This window comes from Cyprinus carpio, chromosome A3 (genome assembly GCF_018340385.1).
Source record: "Cyprinus carpio isolate SPL01 chromosome A3, ASM1834038v1, whole genome shotgun sequence".
Taxonomy (NCBI): Eukaryota; Metazoa; Chordata; class Actinopteri; order Cypriniformes; family Cyprinidae; genus Cyprinus; species Cyprinus carpio.
The window spans coordinates 23,558,683-23,578,447 of NC_056574.1; the positions used below are offsets into that span (position 1 = coordinate 23,558,683).

Consider the following 19,765-nt stretch of genomic DNA (forward strand, 5'->3'; position numbering starts at 1 on the left):
GCAGCAAACTTTGCAAAACACTAAATTTATGTCACTGTCAAAACTTTTGGCCATGACTGTAGTCTGTATGGGCTGAATAAAGATAACCAGTGAAGTTTAGATGGATGACGATTGTAATGGAGATAAAGATGATTACAGTGACATGCAGGAGTCCTATATTATTAGACACGCGTGAGTCCATTATTATTAATGTGCAACATCAGACCGTGTCTGTGCGATCTCCGAAAGCTTTTTGCACCAGCACATTTCAGTAATGGTCACATGTCTGGCAAGTGTTTCATAATGGACACTTGCTGAAGAAGCATGTTTTTATCGGAGTTTGCAATGGTCAGTGACGTTTACATATTGGCAAAAATCACTCGGACAGAGGTTCACTGTTGATGTCGAACTGCCTTCAGAACACCATATTCGACAAATGTTATATTTACTTTATAAATTTGTGTTTTGCTCTGTTTAATATTTCTAAATGGATCGGTATATATCTATGTACAGTCAGGTTAAGGCGACTGGTGTAGTGGTCTGTTTGCGTCTCCGTGTGGTCCTGTTTGGTATTGCATATTAAATTGTTGTTTTTTTCTCTACTGTATGTATAGAAAATGCTCTCTAAACAAATGTAGAATTTTTTTTCCTCACCGTTTTTGCTGTTGTGCTGTATAGCCTACATAAATTGTGAATTATGAAAATTAAAAAAAATATATATCTTGAAAAAAAAAAAAGCTTGCAGAAAATAGTTTTGTGGGAATCATCCTCAGTCTTTACCTTGGTAAAACAATTCTCTTTATTTAAAATGTTTAAAGTACTTCTCCTTTTGTTATATAGGCCTAATGGGAAAAATCATACCGGGATGTACGCTAACAATTCGGATGTAGTGCCCTACCTAGAAAAAAAATTCACCAGCCGCCACTGATGGGATGAATCAGACTGGGATGTATGTTAAAACTGTTGGACGTTGCGCCCTATACCTAGAAAATTTTTCACCAGCCGCCACTGTATAACTGTATATAAAAGAATAACTTTTTCATACAAGTATGGGAGATCTCAGCCCTCCGCCCAATATTCTCTCTCTCTCTCTCTCTCTCTCTCTCTCTCTCACTCTCTCTCTCTCTCATACATCAGTATGTGTTTAGCACTGCACGCGCACTGGAGCCCGTGAGCGGAGACGAGGCTCGTTTAGTATTCCGTGCACAAGGCGAAGGAGGGAAAAGGGAGGGAGGGCAGAGAGTGAAATAGAGAGAAAAAACGAGGCTGTGAAGACAAGCGAAAACACAGAAAGAGAGGAGGAAGAGGGGAGCGGAGAGACACCTCCTCTGTCCCTCTCGGTCTACCCTTTGGTATTCTTCTGTCCCAGGTGCGGTATTTCAGCCTTTATCTGTCTTTGGGTGTGCGGGGCGGATGTTATGATGTTGCTGTTGTAAGGCGTCGCATGAGAAAATTAATATTTGGATAAATGTGAGCTCGGAAGAGAGAGTGTGGATATGATGTAGACAGTCGTTCCGTTTGAGATCTGCATTGCTTGAAACGGTACAGACTCTCTACGGATTGTTGTGTTCAGGTTATCCATAAAATATCTGTGTATTTGTGCGCGCGCGTTTATGTGTTGGAAAGGTCTGTACGTCTGTCCGGTATCGTCGTGCAAAAACCAATCAGCGGCTTCAGCAATCTTCATTTATCAACTGCAAAATCATGCATGAATATGTGCTGAGCATCGTGACCCCGCATTTTCAGATGTGCATATATATGTGTGTGTGCAACATTGCATAGAAGGATTATCAGTCAGATACTGTCACTTATGTAATTCTGTTCTTAACTTCCATATTTCCTACTCTACATGCTTAATCTGCATATTCAAGAGGAAAGGATGTGAAATGTACATATGAAGCTGCTTCCCTCCTCTTCAACCCCCCCACAGTCTTCAAAGGCAGGTTTACATGGGCTTCTATCAGGCACAGGACCATAATTATGCAAATATTAATACATCCATATGGAACCGTCACAGGAATCCTCTCCTTCGCTCACTGACAGCATATAACGGCAATGGTGAAAGCCATATGAGGGGGCGATTAATTCCCCCCACAATGTGACGGAGCGGGTGATGACGTTGCCTGGCTGTTGGGCTGCTGAGAGCTTCCCTCTACGCTCTATCTGTGTGGGAGCTGAATCTTAAGGGCTGGCACAGAGCGTCACCAGTATCCCAGGGTTCCTCGCACCACTCACTGCTCTTTCTTTTGCCTGTGTTTTCCTGTGTGATGTTATAGATAATTTAGATACTCTGAGGTCCCGGACAGCAGAGCGGAGAAGAGAGAGAGGATGGGAGGGGGAAACCAGGCCCACATGAAATTTGCAGATGTCCTCGGAATTGGGACGAGTGTCATTCAAATAATTTTAGAAACTTCCCACCCCCCTTGTGAATTTGTTTATTAATTACTTGGGCTAATTTGATTATGCTTTCAACTAGTGCTTTATCACCTGTTCCACAGAATTCCATTAAATCCGTGCTGATAAAGTCTGCAGATTCCATCTGTCCCTGAGGCTAACTTGAAGCAGACTTTTACCTGCAATGTCCATTTGCAACTGTTTTGTACATGGTAGACTGTTTTTGAAAACAGTGACAGCATGCTCTAAGCTACCCCAGCTTGCAGCCACAGGCCACAAAGGCCTAAAGTATCTTTTTTACAGGGATATGTAATATCACCCCTGTCTTTGGCCAGCGGTGGATGTCTGGTTGTGTAAATGACAGCAGCCGATGGCAGGGCAGTTTTGATATGTGTTTATTATCCAGTGAATAAGCCGGAAACCAGAGAGGATGAAGAATGTGTCCAGGAACTCACAGTATCATGGCAGATATGAGCAAGACGATGAGATGACGCAGTGATCTGGCTGAGTGTTCATAAGCAGAGGTTGTGACCGCACTGATGGCCGTTTAGCCTGGTTTCCTCTTCCAGTGCATTCCAGTGATTTAAGGGAGTGACATGGTACCAGGCGACAAAAGAGGTAGGATGGGTTAGAAAAGCAAGAGAGTGACGGCATTGGAGGGAGACAGGGAGATGAAAAGAAATTGCTACATGAGTCTACTAAAACAGCGTTGTTATCATTTATTCATTCATTTCCACTTTGCAGGAAGTCTGGAAACATTTTGTTTTGAAGCCAGAGGGGAAAAGAGAATTACTGTTATCTTCCGACAGGTTAAAAAAAAAAAAGCAACAGTCTTACAGAAAACAAAAGCAGATTAGACTCCCGATGACATTGCAGATAAGACCACAGGCATGGAGGTGATACAGTGAGTGTGAGAAAAAAAGGGAACATAAAAAGAAGGAGAGAAAGAAAAACCACAACGGCTTAATTAAGAAATTACTCTCATATCCTATTGCTTATACTTAATGGATTTACATCCCTTGTCAATAGAAGTGTTCAAATTCATAGCCTCAGTTGAGAAGAAAGGGATTAGCCATCATTTTTCTTTTACAATTAGTCTCAGTCACATCTATCAATTTCAGGGGAATAAGGGAAGTTGTAAGGCAGGTTTCCATTGAGAAAAGTGGAAAGGCGGGAAAACTTCAAAAGGAGACAGGTGATTATGGAAACTGCAAATGCTTAGTACATACGGAATGTGGAATGTGCCTCATATTTGCCTAAAATGTACATTTGTTATTCTCAATGTATCTTAGTGGTGCTAAAACATTCAATGCCAATAAGCTGCTGATCACCGATCACAAAAAGCAGTATCTGCCGATCCGATCACCGATACCGATCTTTTTAAAGGCTTCTTTTTATCTTTTTATCATTTATCATTTATCAATAACTATATATATATATATTGATACTCCAATCAGGATTTTTAGAAATTCATTCAGAAATATATATATATATATATATATATATTGATACTCCAATCAGGATTTTTAGAAATTCATTCAGGGACTGAATTTCATTTTTGAAAATGGGGGCAGTTCCCCTCTTAGGTGACTCTTGCGAGAGGGGAAGCAGCACGGATTGTGCTTCCACACAAGAGTCCGCTACTGATCCTTGGCTGTTTACCACAAAGGCACAAACACAACATTTATCCATTATTTTGATTTCAAATCCAAACATTGTCACTGAAATAGCTTTTTCAGCATTGCAATTATTATTATTTTTTTTACACAGTACAGTAATACAATCTTTAACAGACATGTTTAAACACAATAAATATAAGCAACACATTATTCAATGCTTTTACTTTTGCATTTACTTCTAGATTTATATATTAATTTGCTCAAGCAAGTGGCAAAACATTAAAATTACTTTTCTTACGTTATCACAAACTTACCATTGACAGAAATAGTCATCTCGACTCTAGACACCTGACAGTTGTGTAGTGAATCCCGGGTGTCTTATGCATGAATAGTCAGCAACATTATCATTGTCAGTAACTTGCCTTGCGACAACCCACATTTGCAAATGTTGGCTGCAGTTATTTAAAGGTTATTAGGAGCAGCTATATTGTAGGACGGCCTCATTTGTCACGCAAGCTCATGCCCGCCAAAACGTCTGCAAATACGCTTGAATGGATCAAACTGGTGGAAATAGACTAATTACAAATTAAAAAATTCATCCACTCGGGCATCATCGCTTTTAGTCATGTCCGAATTGATATAAACGTGAAATGATGACTTGTGTGCCATTTTTAGAGGACATTCAGCTTTTAAATTAAAGCTGCACCTCTGTTCCTGTGACCTTTTATTAGGCTTGCATTGTTTATAGTGTTAATAGTCAAAAAAGGTGATTATTAATGATTGACAATCTACAAAAATAAATAAATAAATATAATAAACCAAATTTGCTTTTGCACTTTATTATTGTAATTATTATTTTTGAAGTACTGGAAAATGTTTAACATTTATAAACTTTAAAGGGGTCATGAAATGAGAAACCAAATTTGCCTTGATCTTTTGAAATATAAGAGGTCTTTGTACCATTAAAACGTCCAGCAAGTTTCATAGCTTAAGACGTCCTCCCCATTATAAACGAGCCATTTATTTAATCAAAAATAATACAGCTCGTTCTGGATCCATGGTAAGAAGTGACGTCACGGTGCGAAGTGACGTTCCAACCATTTGCATATGACCGCCTCCAGCACAAGACAACTACACTCATTTCGTATCGTTGTCACGCCGCGCGCCTCACAAGTGTTCAGTCGACGGACAGCGAGTGGGTCTGTGTACAGGAAAATTACAATGGCACGCAGATGTGCTCAAACATATAAGTTTTTATCATTGCAAGAGCCATCGCTTCGAATGCATCACCCGCTACTAAACAGTTACGCTCAATCCGCAAATGTTCTGGCTGGGGGCGTTAATAATTGATCCATATAGGCACTGTCGTTAGCCAATCATAACAGCGGGCGTTAATACTGAACTCTTAAAGGAGAAACAACCCAAAAACAGACTGTTTGAATCAAAGGATGAGAAACAGGGTGGGAAAATGTCATAATTCACTACATTTTAATTTTTTTTTTATTTTTAAACTATAGTAATACTATAATTGCACCTAGGGGACCATAATAATAAAATAAAAAAAAACCATGTCATGACCCCTTTAAATGTTATTTGATTTTAATTTTAATTATTTTTTAAAAATAAAATATTAATTAAAAAAAGATAAAATAAATTAAAATATAAATATTATGCATTTGCTTGTTAACAGTGAAGTCCACACTACTGTGTCTGATGTTTTTTTGTTGTTGTTGTTGTTGTTTTTTTCATGATAATCTGATTCAAATTTATTGTTCATTTTGTGATTAAACTGAATTTACAAAGGAACATTTTCAAATGGTTTTTAGTTGGAATGTAAAGTGTTGTTATTGATTTTATTTGTATTTTTATCATCATCAAGTGCTCAACTAAGATCATCTCTTCTGCTTTGGATTCACTTATTGTTGAGCTGATCTTTCTGCTTTCTGGTTGAAATTTGACGTTTGGGTGTTGCATGAATTGTCTAGACACCAAACAGTGCTGCAACCTTCAAATGTTTCCATATTTAATAGCAATGCAATTATGGCCATTTTGATGGATGCCTCTGAACATTGACCTTTCTGGTTGTTTGTGTCGGTGTACATACCCATATAATCATTGCATTTTATTATACGTTTTCATCTCTAGTGTGTGATTGGCAGGGGCTTTTGTGGCCTTTATGACATGGTTAGATTGTGGCAATTGTGTCTGGCTTGCGTGTGATTGGACAGTGACCAAAGAGGTTTCTGGGGTCCCTGTTGTGGGGTATTGCTTTTCCTGGAGATATTGATTGAGACCTGGGCAGCAGTCAATGGAATGTCTGAGACCGGTTTCACGTTCTGTTGTCCGCGTGTTTCATGTCGGTGTCACTTGCATGGATTTTACCGCCACATTATTCTGTTCCGGCTTTTTTTCCATATGCACAGCCCATAATGCCCCAGAGCGCCGGTGTAGTTTTATTATAGCATATCATTTGTAAATGCCTGTCCTCTAGACGTTTACACTTGCATCACAAACCTTTTTCTGTCTGGACTCCAAGGCCACATGCTATATGCCCTTCAGACTTCTTTTTGTTCTAAAGCCTTGTAGTTTATGTCTTGCTGTTGCTTTCTCTTTCATTGCCTCTTTCTTTCACCCACTCTCCCCTCTCAGTTCCTCTCTAACTTCATTATCAATCGACCTGGCATTTCTGAACAGTGACACTGGAGTTCGCTGCCAGACAGCCATCTTTCAGATTGAGCAGCATTTTTAAAAGGGTAGTTGATTATGATTTCACTTTTTGAACTTTAGTTAGTGTGTAATGTTGCTGTTGTTAGAGTATAAACAATGTCTGCAAAGTTACGACGCTCAGAGTTCAGTATTTTCTTTTAAAGAAAGAAGGCTAATCTGAACTAATCTGAGGCTCATTTAAATAGACAGTTAAATGGACCTCAGTCTGTTTGGGTTTTCTTTAGATGACACTCCGGACTGGTGGACCACTTGAGCACGCTGATTAGGCAAGGATTGTATGAGTGTGTGGGTGAACATCTTGACCTGAGTGCTGCCCCCGAGTGACTTATAGCTGTACTTAAGGCTTTGACTGATTGATTGATGGATCTGAACGGGAAAGATGGATAGAACAGACACAGCTAGCTGGAGAGAAACCATCCACCTTACAATGTAAGACCAATGACATTTTACAGACCCAAAAAGCATGAAAGAATAGTCTATCAGAATGATCGATGGACGATCGGCTCAATAAGAGGAGGTGTCCCATCAGAGAGAAACAGATCAGACTTCTTGAGGGATTTCACTGGCTTGAAAAAAGTCTCTGATGAAAGCAGACAATCATTGAATCGATTTGCATATTGATAGATTTACACAATTCTTCTGGGCTTGCACCGTTTTAGTTGATGCAGAAAGGGGATGAAGACGGAGAGACCGAGAGGGGTGGAAAGAAACACTTGGAGGAGAGCTGAGACACAGAGCGAAAGAGAAGGCAAATGAAAGGTGGAGCTTTGACCTGGTTTTGTGAGACAGAATGAGCACAGAACAAAGGAATCTCATAGATATAGATCCTCATGCTGACAAATTATACACACACAGTCCCTCAGAGTCAGCTGATGAATCCACTACAACATGTTTTCCTCAATGCTGTCTGAATTGTGAAAACACAGATTTGTAACATGTATTTTAGATTCTTTGTAATTCAAAAATCATAACATTTTGATCATTGTAAACTAGATAGCAAAAAATGTAATTACTGCAGTCTTTATGGTAACACAGCATTAAAGTCCTCTTTATAGAAAAAGTGCTGGTAGCTGTACTCCTTAGTGTAGATCTGACCTGTATTCTAATCCATTACCGAAAAGCTTCTTGAAATTACAAATTGATGAACTCTGTCTAGTGCTGTGGTGTTGATGTAATAAAATGTTGTGAATATTGACCTACTTAACGTGAACCTTAAGTGCATTTATCCTCTACATGAAGGTTCAAAGTTTGCCCATTCAAAAGCATGAAAAAAAAGGGTTGTTTAAGTGTTTTCAATGCTCTTCATCTGCAGTGTGCTGTGAGAACTGTTCTGTGTTGTGTGATTGTGTTGTGTCACGCCCCATTTTCACATTTGGTGTGGACAGACAAATTGCCTGTCACTAGAATCTTGTTGCGTTGCACTCTGTCAGGACTCAGTGATAATCATAAAGGTGAAGTCTAACTGAATTACAGTGTTAAAATGCTTTCCTTTCTTGATTTTTTTTGTTGTTCTTTTTGGCAAGGATACTTCTAAATAAACTTAAGTACAAAATAAAATAAAATAGAAGCAGTTATTTCAAATTATAAAAATATTTTTGACAATATTTTACCACATTTCTCAACAAATAAATGCATAAGAGACTTCTTTCCAAAAATTAAATCGTACAGACTCCAAATTTTTAAATAGTAGCGTATGTTTTGTCTGCAATACTTATTTGGATTCAGTATAATAATTCTAAAACTAATCCCAGTTTAGTATTTGTGAACAGGTATTATTACAGGATGTCATCCTGACTCAACAACATACCAGCACAACCAATAGTGTGAGTTTGGGGTGGGGTTATCATTTAATCAGACCAATGGTTTGAAAGCATTAATTATTATACAGTTCTCACACTAGTGGTGCTGATATTTCACACTTTAGCTTTAAAGATATCAAACAGAATCACAAAAAAGAGACTGCAATAATTATTGACCAAACATATAGCCCCGCCCAAACCTTACATCATTGGTTCAGCCAATGTTATCGGGCAGCTCAAATTAACATTACATGTTTAGCATCGAAATTACTTGTCACCTTTAATCTTCAGAGTATCATGCAACAACAGCTTACAAGATAAACTTGTTTTGTGGTTGACCACATCCTCGTTCCCAAGATGCACTGTACAAGGAGAGCTGTCTGTCTTTTGGAAGAAACCGATATCCAGAATGACTGGTTCTTCTCTGCATGCTATTGAGCTCTGCAAGCACAGCGGGTTGCCTTGATAATTTAACCATAATTTTTTTACAGCACTTTTTTTAATGATGTGTTCCTCATTTTCTCTCTCTTTCTCTCTCCGTCTCTCACACACTCTCCCTCTCTTTTCAGGCAGGTCCAAGGCTCCTGTAGAACATTCCAGAAATACAGCCATGGACCACAATGAGCCGTAAGGCTTGAATGGAAACACAAAGAGAGAAACTTAGTGGAAATAGACCATACATTTCAAATTCAACCCTGCCCTGATGCTGCTTTAAGGACTGAGCCTGCAAACACTCCCCTCTTCCCTGACTGATGATTTAGCTGAAAGTAATAGTCCACAAAATCTTGGCTATGCTTTCTGAACAACAGACCTAAATAGAGTCTCGCTGTTTATCCATTGAGCAAATTCTTAATATCTATGTGAATTGAATTGGTTTTGACCTTCTTCACCGTGACAAGGACTCAGGGATGTTGTTGTCATCCTGTATAACAAGTATGTGGACAAAAACATCTTGTGAGCAAAGCACATTCAATTCAATAATGGATTTTACATAATGAATGCATGCATTGTCTTCTCCTCCCTTGCTCTAATTTCTTCTTTTTTTCCCTCTCTCCTGCCCCCCCCCCCAGGAGCCTATGTTATTATTGAAAAGAGTGATTGTGACACACTTACCAATGGGTTTAGCAACCGTTAAAGCTTTCAATTAATGGTCATAAAGAGACCGTCTCGGCTCCTTGTCGAAACTTTGTCCTTCAGAATCCAAAACGAGCTCCTGTATCATCTGAATTGGCAGAAAGTGGCCAGACACACCCTCTCCGCTCAGGCGCCGTCCAGTTGGTGTGGGCGGTAAGAGCTGCGCCGCGATTGGTTGAGTGCAGGGTGGGTGTGCGATGCGGATTGGAGGATGTCGGGGGACTGGGAAGACGACCTTTGTAAGAAGGCGTTGGTGCTGGTGGAGGAACTGTGCTTCCGGTCTGGAGGCCTGAGCCAGAGTGCCAGCTGTCAGGAGTTCATCCACCTGATAAGACGTAACGGTCAACTGAAAACAGGTAAGAGCATAGCACAACCTGTTAAAAGGATGGTTGATCCAAAAAATTAGCATTCTACTCACTTTCATGTTGTTACGAATCAGTCTGATTTACTAATTTTCTCCATGGTACTCAAAAGCGGTCATTGTGCCAGTCGCTCTCTTGTCCATGAAGTAACAGTGAATGGGGACTACAAAAAGAGCTCAAAGGCATCATAACAGTGGTCCATATGACTTATATTCTAGCTAAGTCTTCTGCAGTTTCACAGAAGAAAGTTTTACAGGTTTGGAACGACAGGAGGGCGGGTCATAAATGATGACAGAATTTTAATTTTAGGGTGAACTATCACTTTAAAGCCTATTCAAAGCTTGAATGGCAATAATTTAAGTCTGACTTCTAACCAAAATATTGACTTGGACCTGACAAATGGCCTAAAAGGTTCATTTTCATCATCATCCCACCTCACTGAGTCATGAAACCAGGAAAGAGCCTCTCTGGTAAACGCTGCTCATTCATGTAATTGCGTCTGGCCATTTTTATTTGTATTCATGCCATGCCCACCACAGGTGTTATGGCTGGATGCTGTGTTCAGAGTGAGACTGTCCTGTTTACAGATTTAGTCATTATTGTTTAAATTCCCAAGTGCCCAGTGATTGAAATGGAATTGGACTTGCATTATCTTAAATATGAAATGGCACAACTGCAGGTAATTGAAATGGCTCTAAGCTCCTTGTGAAAAGAAGGGGAAAAAATTAAACTGCGTAGGCTTTCCTTCCTGGGGTCTCCAAGCACCCAACAATCACCAAAATGGAGGAGTCTGTCAGTTAAAGCTAATCATTGTCTTTATTTCTTAAAAGGATAGTTCATCCAAAAGCGAAATTGTTTTCATCATTTACAAACATGTTTGACTTTATTTCTTCAGTGGACACCAATTAAAAATATCTATGTTTATTCTAATGAATACAACCATTTTGAATAGATTCTTGACATTTGCTTACATTAACAGGTTTTGTCAGTCATTAAATGTCGGTCATTAGTTATTAGGGCGGTGCTGGATTGAATCCTGCATTTTGTATCATGAAAGATATGTTAGAAGCGGGGTCCAAAATTACGTTTATTTTTTGCATTCATTTAGCAGAGGCTTTTAGCCACAACTTACAAGTTGTGTAACACAAGCAATTTGTCCAAGGAAGAACGCAATATAAATAATGATATTATACCAAATTTCCAAGTTATGCAACGCTAGAGGAAAATGATCACTCAGCAAGCACCAAATACATGTAAAAATGGCATAAAAACATGTCAGTGGCTGATAACTTTATAAGGGACTGCAATATAATACATGATTTTAAATAAATTGTGTGAATGATAGTCTAAATCTCACTTTTGTAAGCAAAGTGAGCAACTCAAGTCATACAAACCATCTGCTAAAGAAAACATCTGACACCTTTACCTGGTGATCAAAAGCTGGAAAGCACTAACGTAGCTAATAGAAACATGGTTCATGATGTTGTTTTGCTGAATGCATTGCAAAAAAGTGACATGCATAGCTGAGCAGGACGGGCAGCATACCGTAGTATTAATTAGTGGAGAACTAAGGGAAGCTGCCTTAGGCTCTTTAAACTCTTCTGTACTCACAGTATGGCCCATATGTGCACTACAGCTGAAGGGTAGTCATGCTGTCAAGCATAGTGTAACAAGGTGAAACAGACTATTTTTAACCCTGAGTCTCTGTATATGCTACGGTCAGTTACCGCTCAGTTGTAAAGCAGGATTGAACATTTCGATTTGGATTTGCGGCTTTATCCGAAGACATTTTGCCACTCTCTATTTTCTATTAAAGTGTATTTATTTTTTTGTATTTATTTATAGCAAGCTCAGGATAAAACCCAAAGTGACTCTAACGTTTGACTCCTCTATAGCGGCAGGGTGTCAAGTTAATTTTAGCATAAAGTAACAATAAAATACTTTGTAAATGACTCACCATTGAAAAGTTCAGGGACAGTAGGATTTTTTAAATACTTTTTTAAAGGGATAGTTCAGGCAAAAATTTAAATTCTGTCTTCATTTATTCACCCTCCATTTGTTTTAAACCTGTGTAATTTTCTTTCTTTCTTCTAATGAATGCAAAAGAAAATGTTTTGATATTAATGTTAGTAACCAAACAGCCATTGACTTCCATAGTATAGAAAAAAATACTATAGAAATCATTGGTCAACTTCACCTGATAATTCTTCAAAAATATCTTCTTATGTTCAGCAGTAGAAAGAAACTCGGACAGGTTTGGTACAACATGAGGTTGAGTAAATGATGACAGAATTTTAATTTATGGGTAATATCCTTTTAAGCACGGATGCATTAAATTGATCAAAAGTCACAGTAAAAACTTTTACATTGTTACAAAAAAAAATTTTCAAGTAAATTCTGTATTTTTTTAATTTAAAAAAATGTTTAATAGTTTTCACAAAATATTAAGCAGCACAACAGCATATTAGAAAGAATAAGACTATTACAAATCAAAAAAAACATACTCAAACACATGAATAAAAGTGTATTTACTTCAACCCTATTAATTGCTAATCCTTTATAATCCAATTAACTTCAAATAAATACAGCCTTGGTGAGCACAGAACTATCTCATATATATATATATATATATATATATATATATATATATATATATATATATATATATATATACACACACACATTTATTATTTAAAATATTTAAATATTCATTATGTAATACATATTTCATATGTGTATTTATTTTATGTCCTGTCTTTGTATATTTTTGAAACTCAAGGAATGTATAATTTTATTATTATTGTAGAAGTTGTAAGGCAAAAGAATAAAAATGCGTGTTTAGAAAAAGAATTTTGCATTCAAGACTACACTGGTTTACAAACTTGAAGGTTTATTGGATATATAAAAGTTAATGTCACATTATGCAACTGCACGATCCTGCATGGAAAGCTAACAAATTACTAGCTGCTCTTGCTTTAAGAAGAAACGATGCAACCAAATTAAGTACACAGTTAATGCTACAACCCTACCCATCTCTTTAGGAGGTGGTGATGGTGTGGAAAAGTCTGTGAGACAAGATGAAATGAAAGCTTAGCAGTGGGGCAGAACGCTGATCCTCCTGGTTCAGCCAACCCAGAGTTTGTAAATCAAACTCCCTCCCAAAATATACTGCTTCCAAACAGTCTTTTTTCTTTGCAAGCAGATCGATACATTAACCTTTCTAATCCCAAACCCCTTCCTGTGTTTAGTTCTCTCTCCATCAGTGTCCATTTGTTTGGCTCCACATCTTTCATTCCTGCAATTCTGCCTCTCTCGCACCAGCCATCCTTCCCTCTCTCTCTCTCCATCACTGTCCTTTTTTTCCAGGCCTGTTTTTCTCACGGGAATGCTTGCGGACTTTATTAACCTCTCTCTGGCGCTATCTCTCTCTTTCCTCACCTTTGATGTGTTGAGTGAATGTGTTATCTTGACCAGTCAGCCAATGTGTCTGCTTCAGCATGTACACTAATCTGTTAGCTCCCTTCTGGCCACTCCCCCTTTCCCAATCTCCCTCTTTCCTCTGATATGTACTTTTTTTTCTTTTTCTTTTCATTCTTCCTCTTTGTCAGCTTCCTGCTGGAAAATCCACTTAAAACTGGCAGCTGTGGTTTGGGACATGGTAGCGGTTCTGTCGTCCGACTTCAATAGCATAACATGCTTATAACGTAAATGTTCAGTTCAGTTCAGTTTAGTTCACTGTATTAATGTTCACTAGCTTCAAGATATTAATTTAAATGAAACATGAACAATGGCGAAATTATAGGTCGCTAAAAGAGAAGCTGTTTCAAGACTACAAACTGAAAATAATTTATATGCTACTTAAATATTTAGGTAGCTGTAGTGATGTGTGGTACACAGTTTTTGTTTTACTGCTGTCCACCAACTGAAGTTTCAGAGTTTGAGAACCACTGTGATAAAGGATGGAAAAAGCAGTGAATATGTGGCTTCTAACTGGTCTAAACTGGTCATTTGCTGGTCCAAGCTGCTCGTTTCCTGTTTCAAAGTGGTCATGTTGGTTTTTGGATCATGGTCGCTAGTCAACCAGCTGATGACCAGCTTGCATCAGCTAGTGAGCAATTAATGACCAGCTAGAAATTGCATAAAACATAGTTAGGTCTTTTTTTCCATCCTTTATCACAGTGGTTCTCAAATGTTTTCAGCTGGTGGACCACATTAAAACAAAATTTGTGGCCTACCAAACACTCGAAGTCTGGGGAAAAACAACAACTGTCTACATTTTTAAGTAGTATATAAATTATTCTTAGTTTATAGCCTTGAAACTTGAGGCTGTTTTAAAACAGCCTCTCTTTTAGCAATCCATAATTTTGCCATTGTTCACATTTCATTAAAATTAACATCTTGTAGCTAATGAACCTGAATAGAGTGGACCGAACATTTATGTACATAAGCATATGGCAGGTAGCAATGTTACTGAAGTGAGACAACAGAAATATAAGAAATGTTAACAAAATTAATTTTTGTTTTTAGTTTATTATTAGGTAATTAATGTTGGTGCATTTTGCCTTTTATATTTTGAATGTTTTAAATGTCTACATTTAGAATTTATTATGAAATCTATTATTATTTATCAAGAATTATGAATGTGCTTATTTAATTCTTTTTTAATCCTTTACAAACTCAGGTCACCTGCAGCTCACCGATTAAGAACCAGTGTTTGATCACCATCGCCTTCCTCTCGCTCGCCTTTATGATTTTCACTGCTTTCTCTCTCCAGTTCCCTCTTTCCTCCATTCATATCTCTGATCTCCTTTCCTGTCCCACTCACTTCCGTTTTCGCCTCCTATTTACCTTTTTTTCACTCTCTCCATCTGCGTCTTGTTCTTCAAGCTGACAGATCAGTCCCTTCTCTCCTCCCTCTGTCTCTCTCTCTGATCATATCTTTGAACAAGTAGTGATTACTGACATACAGAGACTGATGAATTATTCACCAAAGAGAGACAGAAAGTACAGCGAAAGGAAGAAGAAAACAGCAAGAGGGAGGATGAGAGGGTTGAGAGAAGAGGAGTAAGATGGAGGAGGAGAAAGAACTGCAAAGGAGACAAATGATGAAGATGGTGCTAGATTAGGATGGAAAGCATAATGTCTTTCCTGTAATGTTTCAGAAGAGATTGTGTCTGTATGCAGTCATGCAAAGGTTTCAGAAATGAAATCAAAATGTCTTAATTGTTTGCTTATACAGTAGTATGGCCCATATGTGCACTATTGCTGAAGGGTATTAATGCTGTCAAGCATACAGTAACAAAGTGAAACAGGAAAAAGTACTATTTTTAACCTTATGTTTCTGTCTAAAACATGGGTTTTTAAATTGTAAAAGACAGCTGTCAATTTAGATTTAGATTTGAATCTTTATACAATCTTTATACTTTTTACCATACTAACATTATGCTTTATGTGTATTTATTGAAACGCTCAGGATGAAAACCAAAGATGAATTTAAGGAGGTAGATTTATATATTATATGCATTCAGTAAAACAGTTTTAATATACTGTACAGTACAATCCACAATTATATATTTACCTTTAAATCATGTACATAGAGAGAGATTTGTACATTAACATTTTGTTCTACTGTTTGAATATAACCTTATTTCTTTAACATGTTATATAATTAATGTATTATATACTCCTCCCATGTAATGAAGCATGGTGGAAGAACACAATTTCTCACAATATTCAAATTTTACCAAAGGCTTCTAAAGAGGAGCCAAACCACATGATTCAGACATTGAACTTTTTCTTCTTTGTTGGATTACTGAAATCCCTGTTTTATGACTGTCTGCAGTCCAAAGAATTTTTCTTCCTGTTATTCAAGTTAAAATTCCTTTACAACTTCCTGTAAGACGTAGCCAATTCAATTAAAATTCTAAACTGAAAGGGATCCAGTTCTGAATTTTGCCCAACCCTGACTGATTCTTTGGAGACCTGCAAATTTGTGAGCAATGCATGGATTAAAACAGAGTAGTTGGGAGCAGAAGCAAATATGGTGGAACAAAAACTGAGAAAGACGACATGACAGAAAGGAAAATAAAGGGCGAGCTGATAGTCATATAACCTCCTTGCATAATAGATATTACAGAGTAGCTCAAGGTAGAACCACCCTGGGGGCTTTTAGAGCTGGTGGGTGTTGCGTCTGAGGAAGTGATGTGAGTGCAGGGTAAGCGGAGGAACTATGTGGGTGTGGGATCTGAATAGAGCTCTCGAGAGGCAGGCTGACAGACAGGCCCTTTGTTTTTCTTGATTGGCAGGCACTTGTTTGTCCCAGTGTGTTGGAGAGTAGCTGTTCTACTCAGCCTGGTGCTGAAACCGAGTTGCCAAAGTCTAATTTTTTCAAGTGACTCACTCATGCACACGCTTAGAAATTGTTATTAAAGGCTGCATGATTGAAACCTCATACCCTGTGAGAGACAGAGTCATAAGGCTTAATCACAGTTTAGAGGACATCTTTGTGGAAATTGGCATTGGCATTGACACTTTTTCTGCTTGGAAATAAATCCATCGTTTTCTTGGCTTCGTATTCAGATAAGAGCTAGTGAATGTTGGGAGAGCCGGTGGTAATTTACAGGCACAATGCGTCATCTCCTTTCCTTTTTCTCCTTCTGATCGTCTCTCTCTCTCTGCACTTCCTACAGTTTCTCCCAGTCATTCCCCAAGCGCAGCATCTGTCTGCCAACGCTACCTCATTTGCACATTTTTTTCTTTTCAAATATCTCAGTGTTATGCATCAAGCTTGTTACCTAGAGTTGGGAACTGAGAACTTAGTTGCATTTTTTTTAAAAAATACTGTAACCGATTTATTTCCATCATGTTCGTTTCCATTTATTGTTCTTGAATGTCTGCATTCATCTGCCGATGATGTATTCCTGAACGGCTGCTGAATCTACGGCGCTATGGAAAGGAAATAATGTTGTGGCAGAGTTGTGAGTTTGCAATGTGAATTGAATGTGATGAGGGAGGAAGATTGCAAAATTATTTAGTCACAAATTTAGTCACAAAATCTGTTCTTTATAATGAACGGACAGTGAGTTGTCAGTTTGAATCAGTCTAATGACTCACTCACTGACTGAATCGATCACTGAACCACAACTCGAAATGAACCGAGAATGACTGAGTGCTGTGTGTAGGCTACTTAAGGCTTGTGATACTTAAATCAATGTAATATATGACTGTTTTTGTATAACAATCTGAAATTTTGAAATACTAATATTAATTAAATATAAATATACTTATATCTTTTACAAATTGCTCTGAAGTTTTTTTTACTCATTACAGTAGTTTGGTGCATGTGTTTTTTTGTATCCATTGAATATGTATAACTTTGTGTATTTAAAATAAACTAATGTTTAAATATAGATATTCTGAACTGTTTTGAATGGAACTTTAACAAAATATAAATTATGTAACAAAACTTTTTTATTAGGTTATTGATTTTGATTTAGTAGATGAGTTTTGGTTGTATATCTGTACAGTATATATAAGTATGTATATTATATATACATAGAATTTAGTATACATGCTTAGTATATAGTTAGGACCAGTTATTTTGTCTTAATAGAATCATTGGTGTAAATATTAGGAACCGGAAGCTTTCATTGAAATTTTAACTATAATCGTTACTTTTTTTTAATATAAAGTAAATGTGTTTTGGATACAGTAAGAACCAATTATTCAAGTCCTAAAAGAATCATTAGTGTAATTATAAAGGAACCGGAAGCGTTCATTGGAATTTGAACCAGAATCATTAAATTCCTTGCAATTTTTGTTACTTCTCAAGGTTGTAATAAATCAAACTCTCCTCTCCCTCTCCCTCTCCCTCTCTCTCTGTTTCAGAGATCTCAGTGAGTCTGCTCTCCGTCATTGTAACGTTCTGTGGCATCGTGCTGCTGTCTGTCTCTCTCTTCGTCTCATGGAAGCTCTGCTGGTTGCCGTGGAGAGATAAGGAAGGCGGGGGTCTGAGCTTGACGTCGGGGCTCCTGCCCGGCGGTGCCGGTTTGGGTGGGGTTGGAGGTGGAGGGGGTGCCTCTCTCCTTCCTCCCTTATTGCAGAGGAAAGATACTCACTCTTCTTCCTCGCTGTATCCCTCACTCTCGCAGCATGGTCAGCATCACCCCCATTTCTCCGACCTAATGGGGGTGGAGGGCGGAGGGGGGCTGGTAGTGGGGGGTGTGGTTGGAGGTCCACAGGAGATGCAGGAGCATTCTTACCTAGACATGGACTCTAACCCCAACAATGCTGGTGAGCAAAAGTCTGCTGTGTATCAAACTCAGAAGCACTCTTTGTGAGACCTTAAAGACAGTGATTTTTGTTAATTATACTCAATTATCTTAACTACTCCTTTCATCTATGGCTTATGGTTTCTCACTTTTTCAGCAAACCTTAAGTTGAGCCAGACATCTCCCGAGTTGCCCCCGGCAACAGAAGGAGTCTCAGCTGCGAAAGATCTGCCCAATGCCCACACCCAGCAGCAGGTCACCGCCAGGTCAGTGACCTTCTCTTCTTGTACCTGTCTGTGGTTTCTATGTGTGTGTGTTACAGGATGATGGAGTGAGTGTGTGGTTTGTGTCTTGCAGAATGTTATATTGAAGTAAAATATAGTGGGGTTTTTTTAAAGGTCTAAATAGAACAGACTCAAATATTTCTTATTTTCATGACCATGACTTTGAAGCAACCTTACTGGTTGAATTACTTAAGTTAGCTTAACTTAAAGACAATGCAACGATACCACAATGAGTAAATGCTTGACATCAAAAAAAACAAAAAATAATTTTTTTCATCAACAACATTTCCACCTACCTCTCTCCCTCATTTAAATTAGTAATCAGAATTTTATCAAAACGAAAATGCAATGCAAAAAATCCAAAAGGTTCAAATAGGCCTTCTTTTGATTTTGGGGTGAAATATCATCTGAAGATGTTTAGTTTCTCCCTACCAGTCACTGTGTTTGGCTATACATGCGCATGTGTGAATGTGTTCACCCTCTGGTCTCTCTCCAGGCCTAAGCCCATGACTCACCAGCTTTCCAGCCCAGATTTCCATGGTGAGGAGAAGAGTGACCAGCTGACCAGCATCGGGCAGATCAAACCAGAACTTTACCGGCTGCGCCAGGGAGACCAGGGGGATGGCAAACAAGGCGACACCTGCGGCAAAATCAGCTTCCTCCTGCGCTACGCCTTCAAGTGAGTCCACTCGAATCCATCCCGCCATTACCTCCTCTCCCCACGGGGAAGAATCTACAGTAATATGGGATTGTCACACAATGTGGATCCATGCCTCTCAATACATCAGTGTTTTATAAATAGATTGCATCAGCGGGGCTCACAATTGAAAAGGCGAGCTGGAGAAAGAAGCAGGGGAGTAGCAGTCAGCACAATGAGTTATAGTCAGGCCTGCCGTGGGCAGCCTGTGCACGTCAGACTGGGTCCTTTATTTTGCCGTCACACAGAGGGACATTAGAATGGTGGAAAGTGCTGATGTTTGAGAAATGAAGGAGGGAGAGGCTGTTTCACTCATGAATTATATATGACCAGCCACTTTAAACAGCACAGCCTGTCAACACATAATAACACAGCACTGTATTATGGGCAGAATTACAGAGTAGGCCGAGGGAGATAAAAAGAGATGAAGATGGGTGAGTGGAGATTGATATCTCATTCCTTACACATAGGGAGTAGTTCAAATAAATGATTTGACACCT

At 38.4% G+C, this 19,765-nt stretch overlaps 1 protein-coding gene across 2 annotated transcripts in view; it reads left to right on the forward strand.

The window, feature by feature from the left end:
* The first annotated feature begins 1,132 nt into the window (after positions 1-1,132).
* The window catches only part of LOC109080631 (synaptotagmin-C-like), a 34,646-nt gene continuing 16,013 nt past the window's right edge, over positions 1,133-19,765 (forward strand). Inside the window, exons 1-6 of one of the 2 annotated variants that reach the window (XM_042725130.1) lie at positions 1,133-1,348; positions 9,088-9,472; positions 9,589-10,008; positions 17,902-18,306; positions 18,442-18,550; positions 19,065-19,247. In XM_042725130.1, the coding sequence (XP_042581064.1) occupies positions 9,864-10,008; positions 17,902-18,306; positions 18,442-18,550; positions 19,065-19,247 (842 nt within the window). In that variant the 5' untranslated portion in view covers positions 1,133-1,348; positions 9,088-9,472; positions 9,589-9,863. The remainder of the gene's footprint in view (positions 1,349-9,087; positions 9,473-9,588; positions 10,009-17,901; positions 18,307-18,441; positions 18,551-19,064; positions 19,248-19,765) is intronic. The other variant, XM_042725121.1, reaches the window with a different exon arrangement.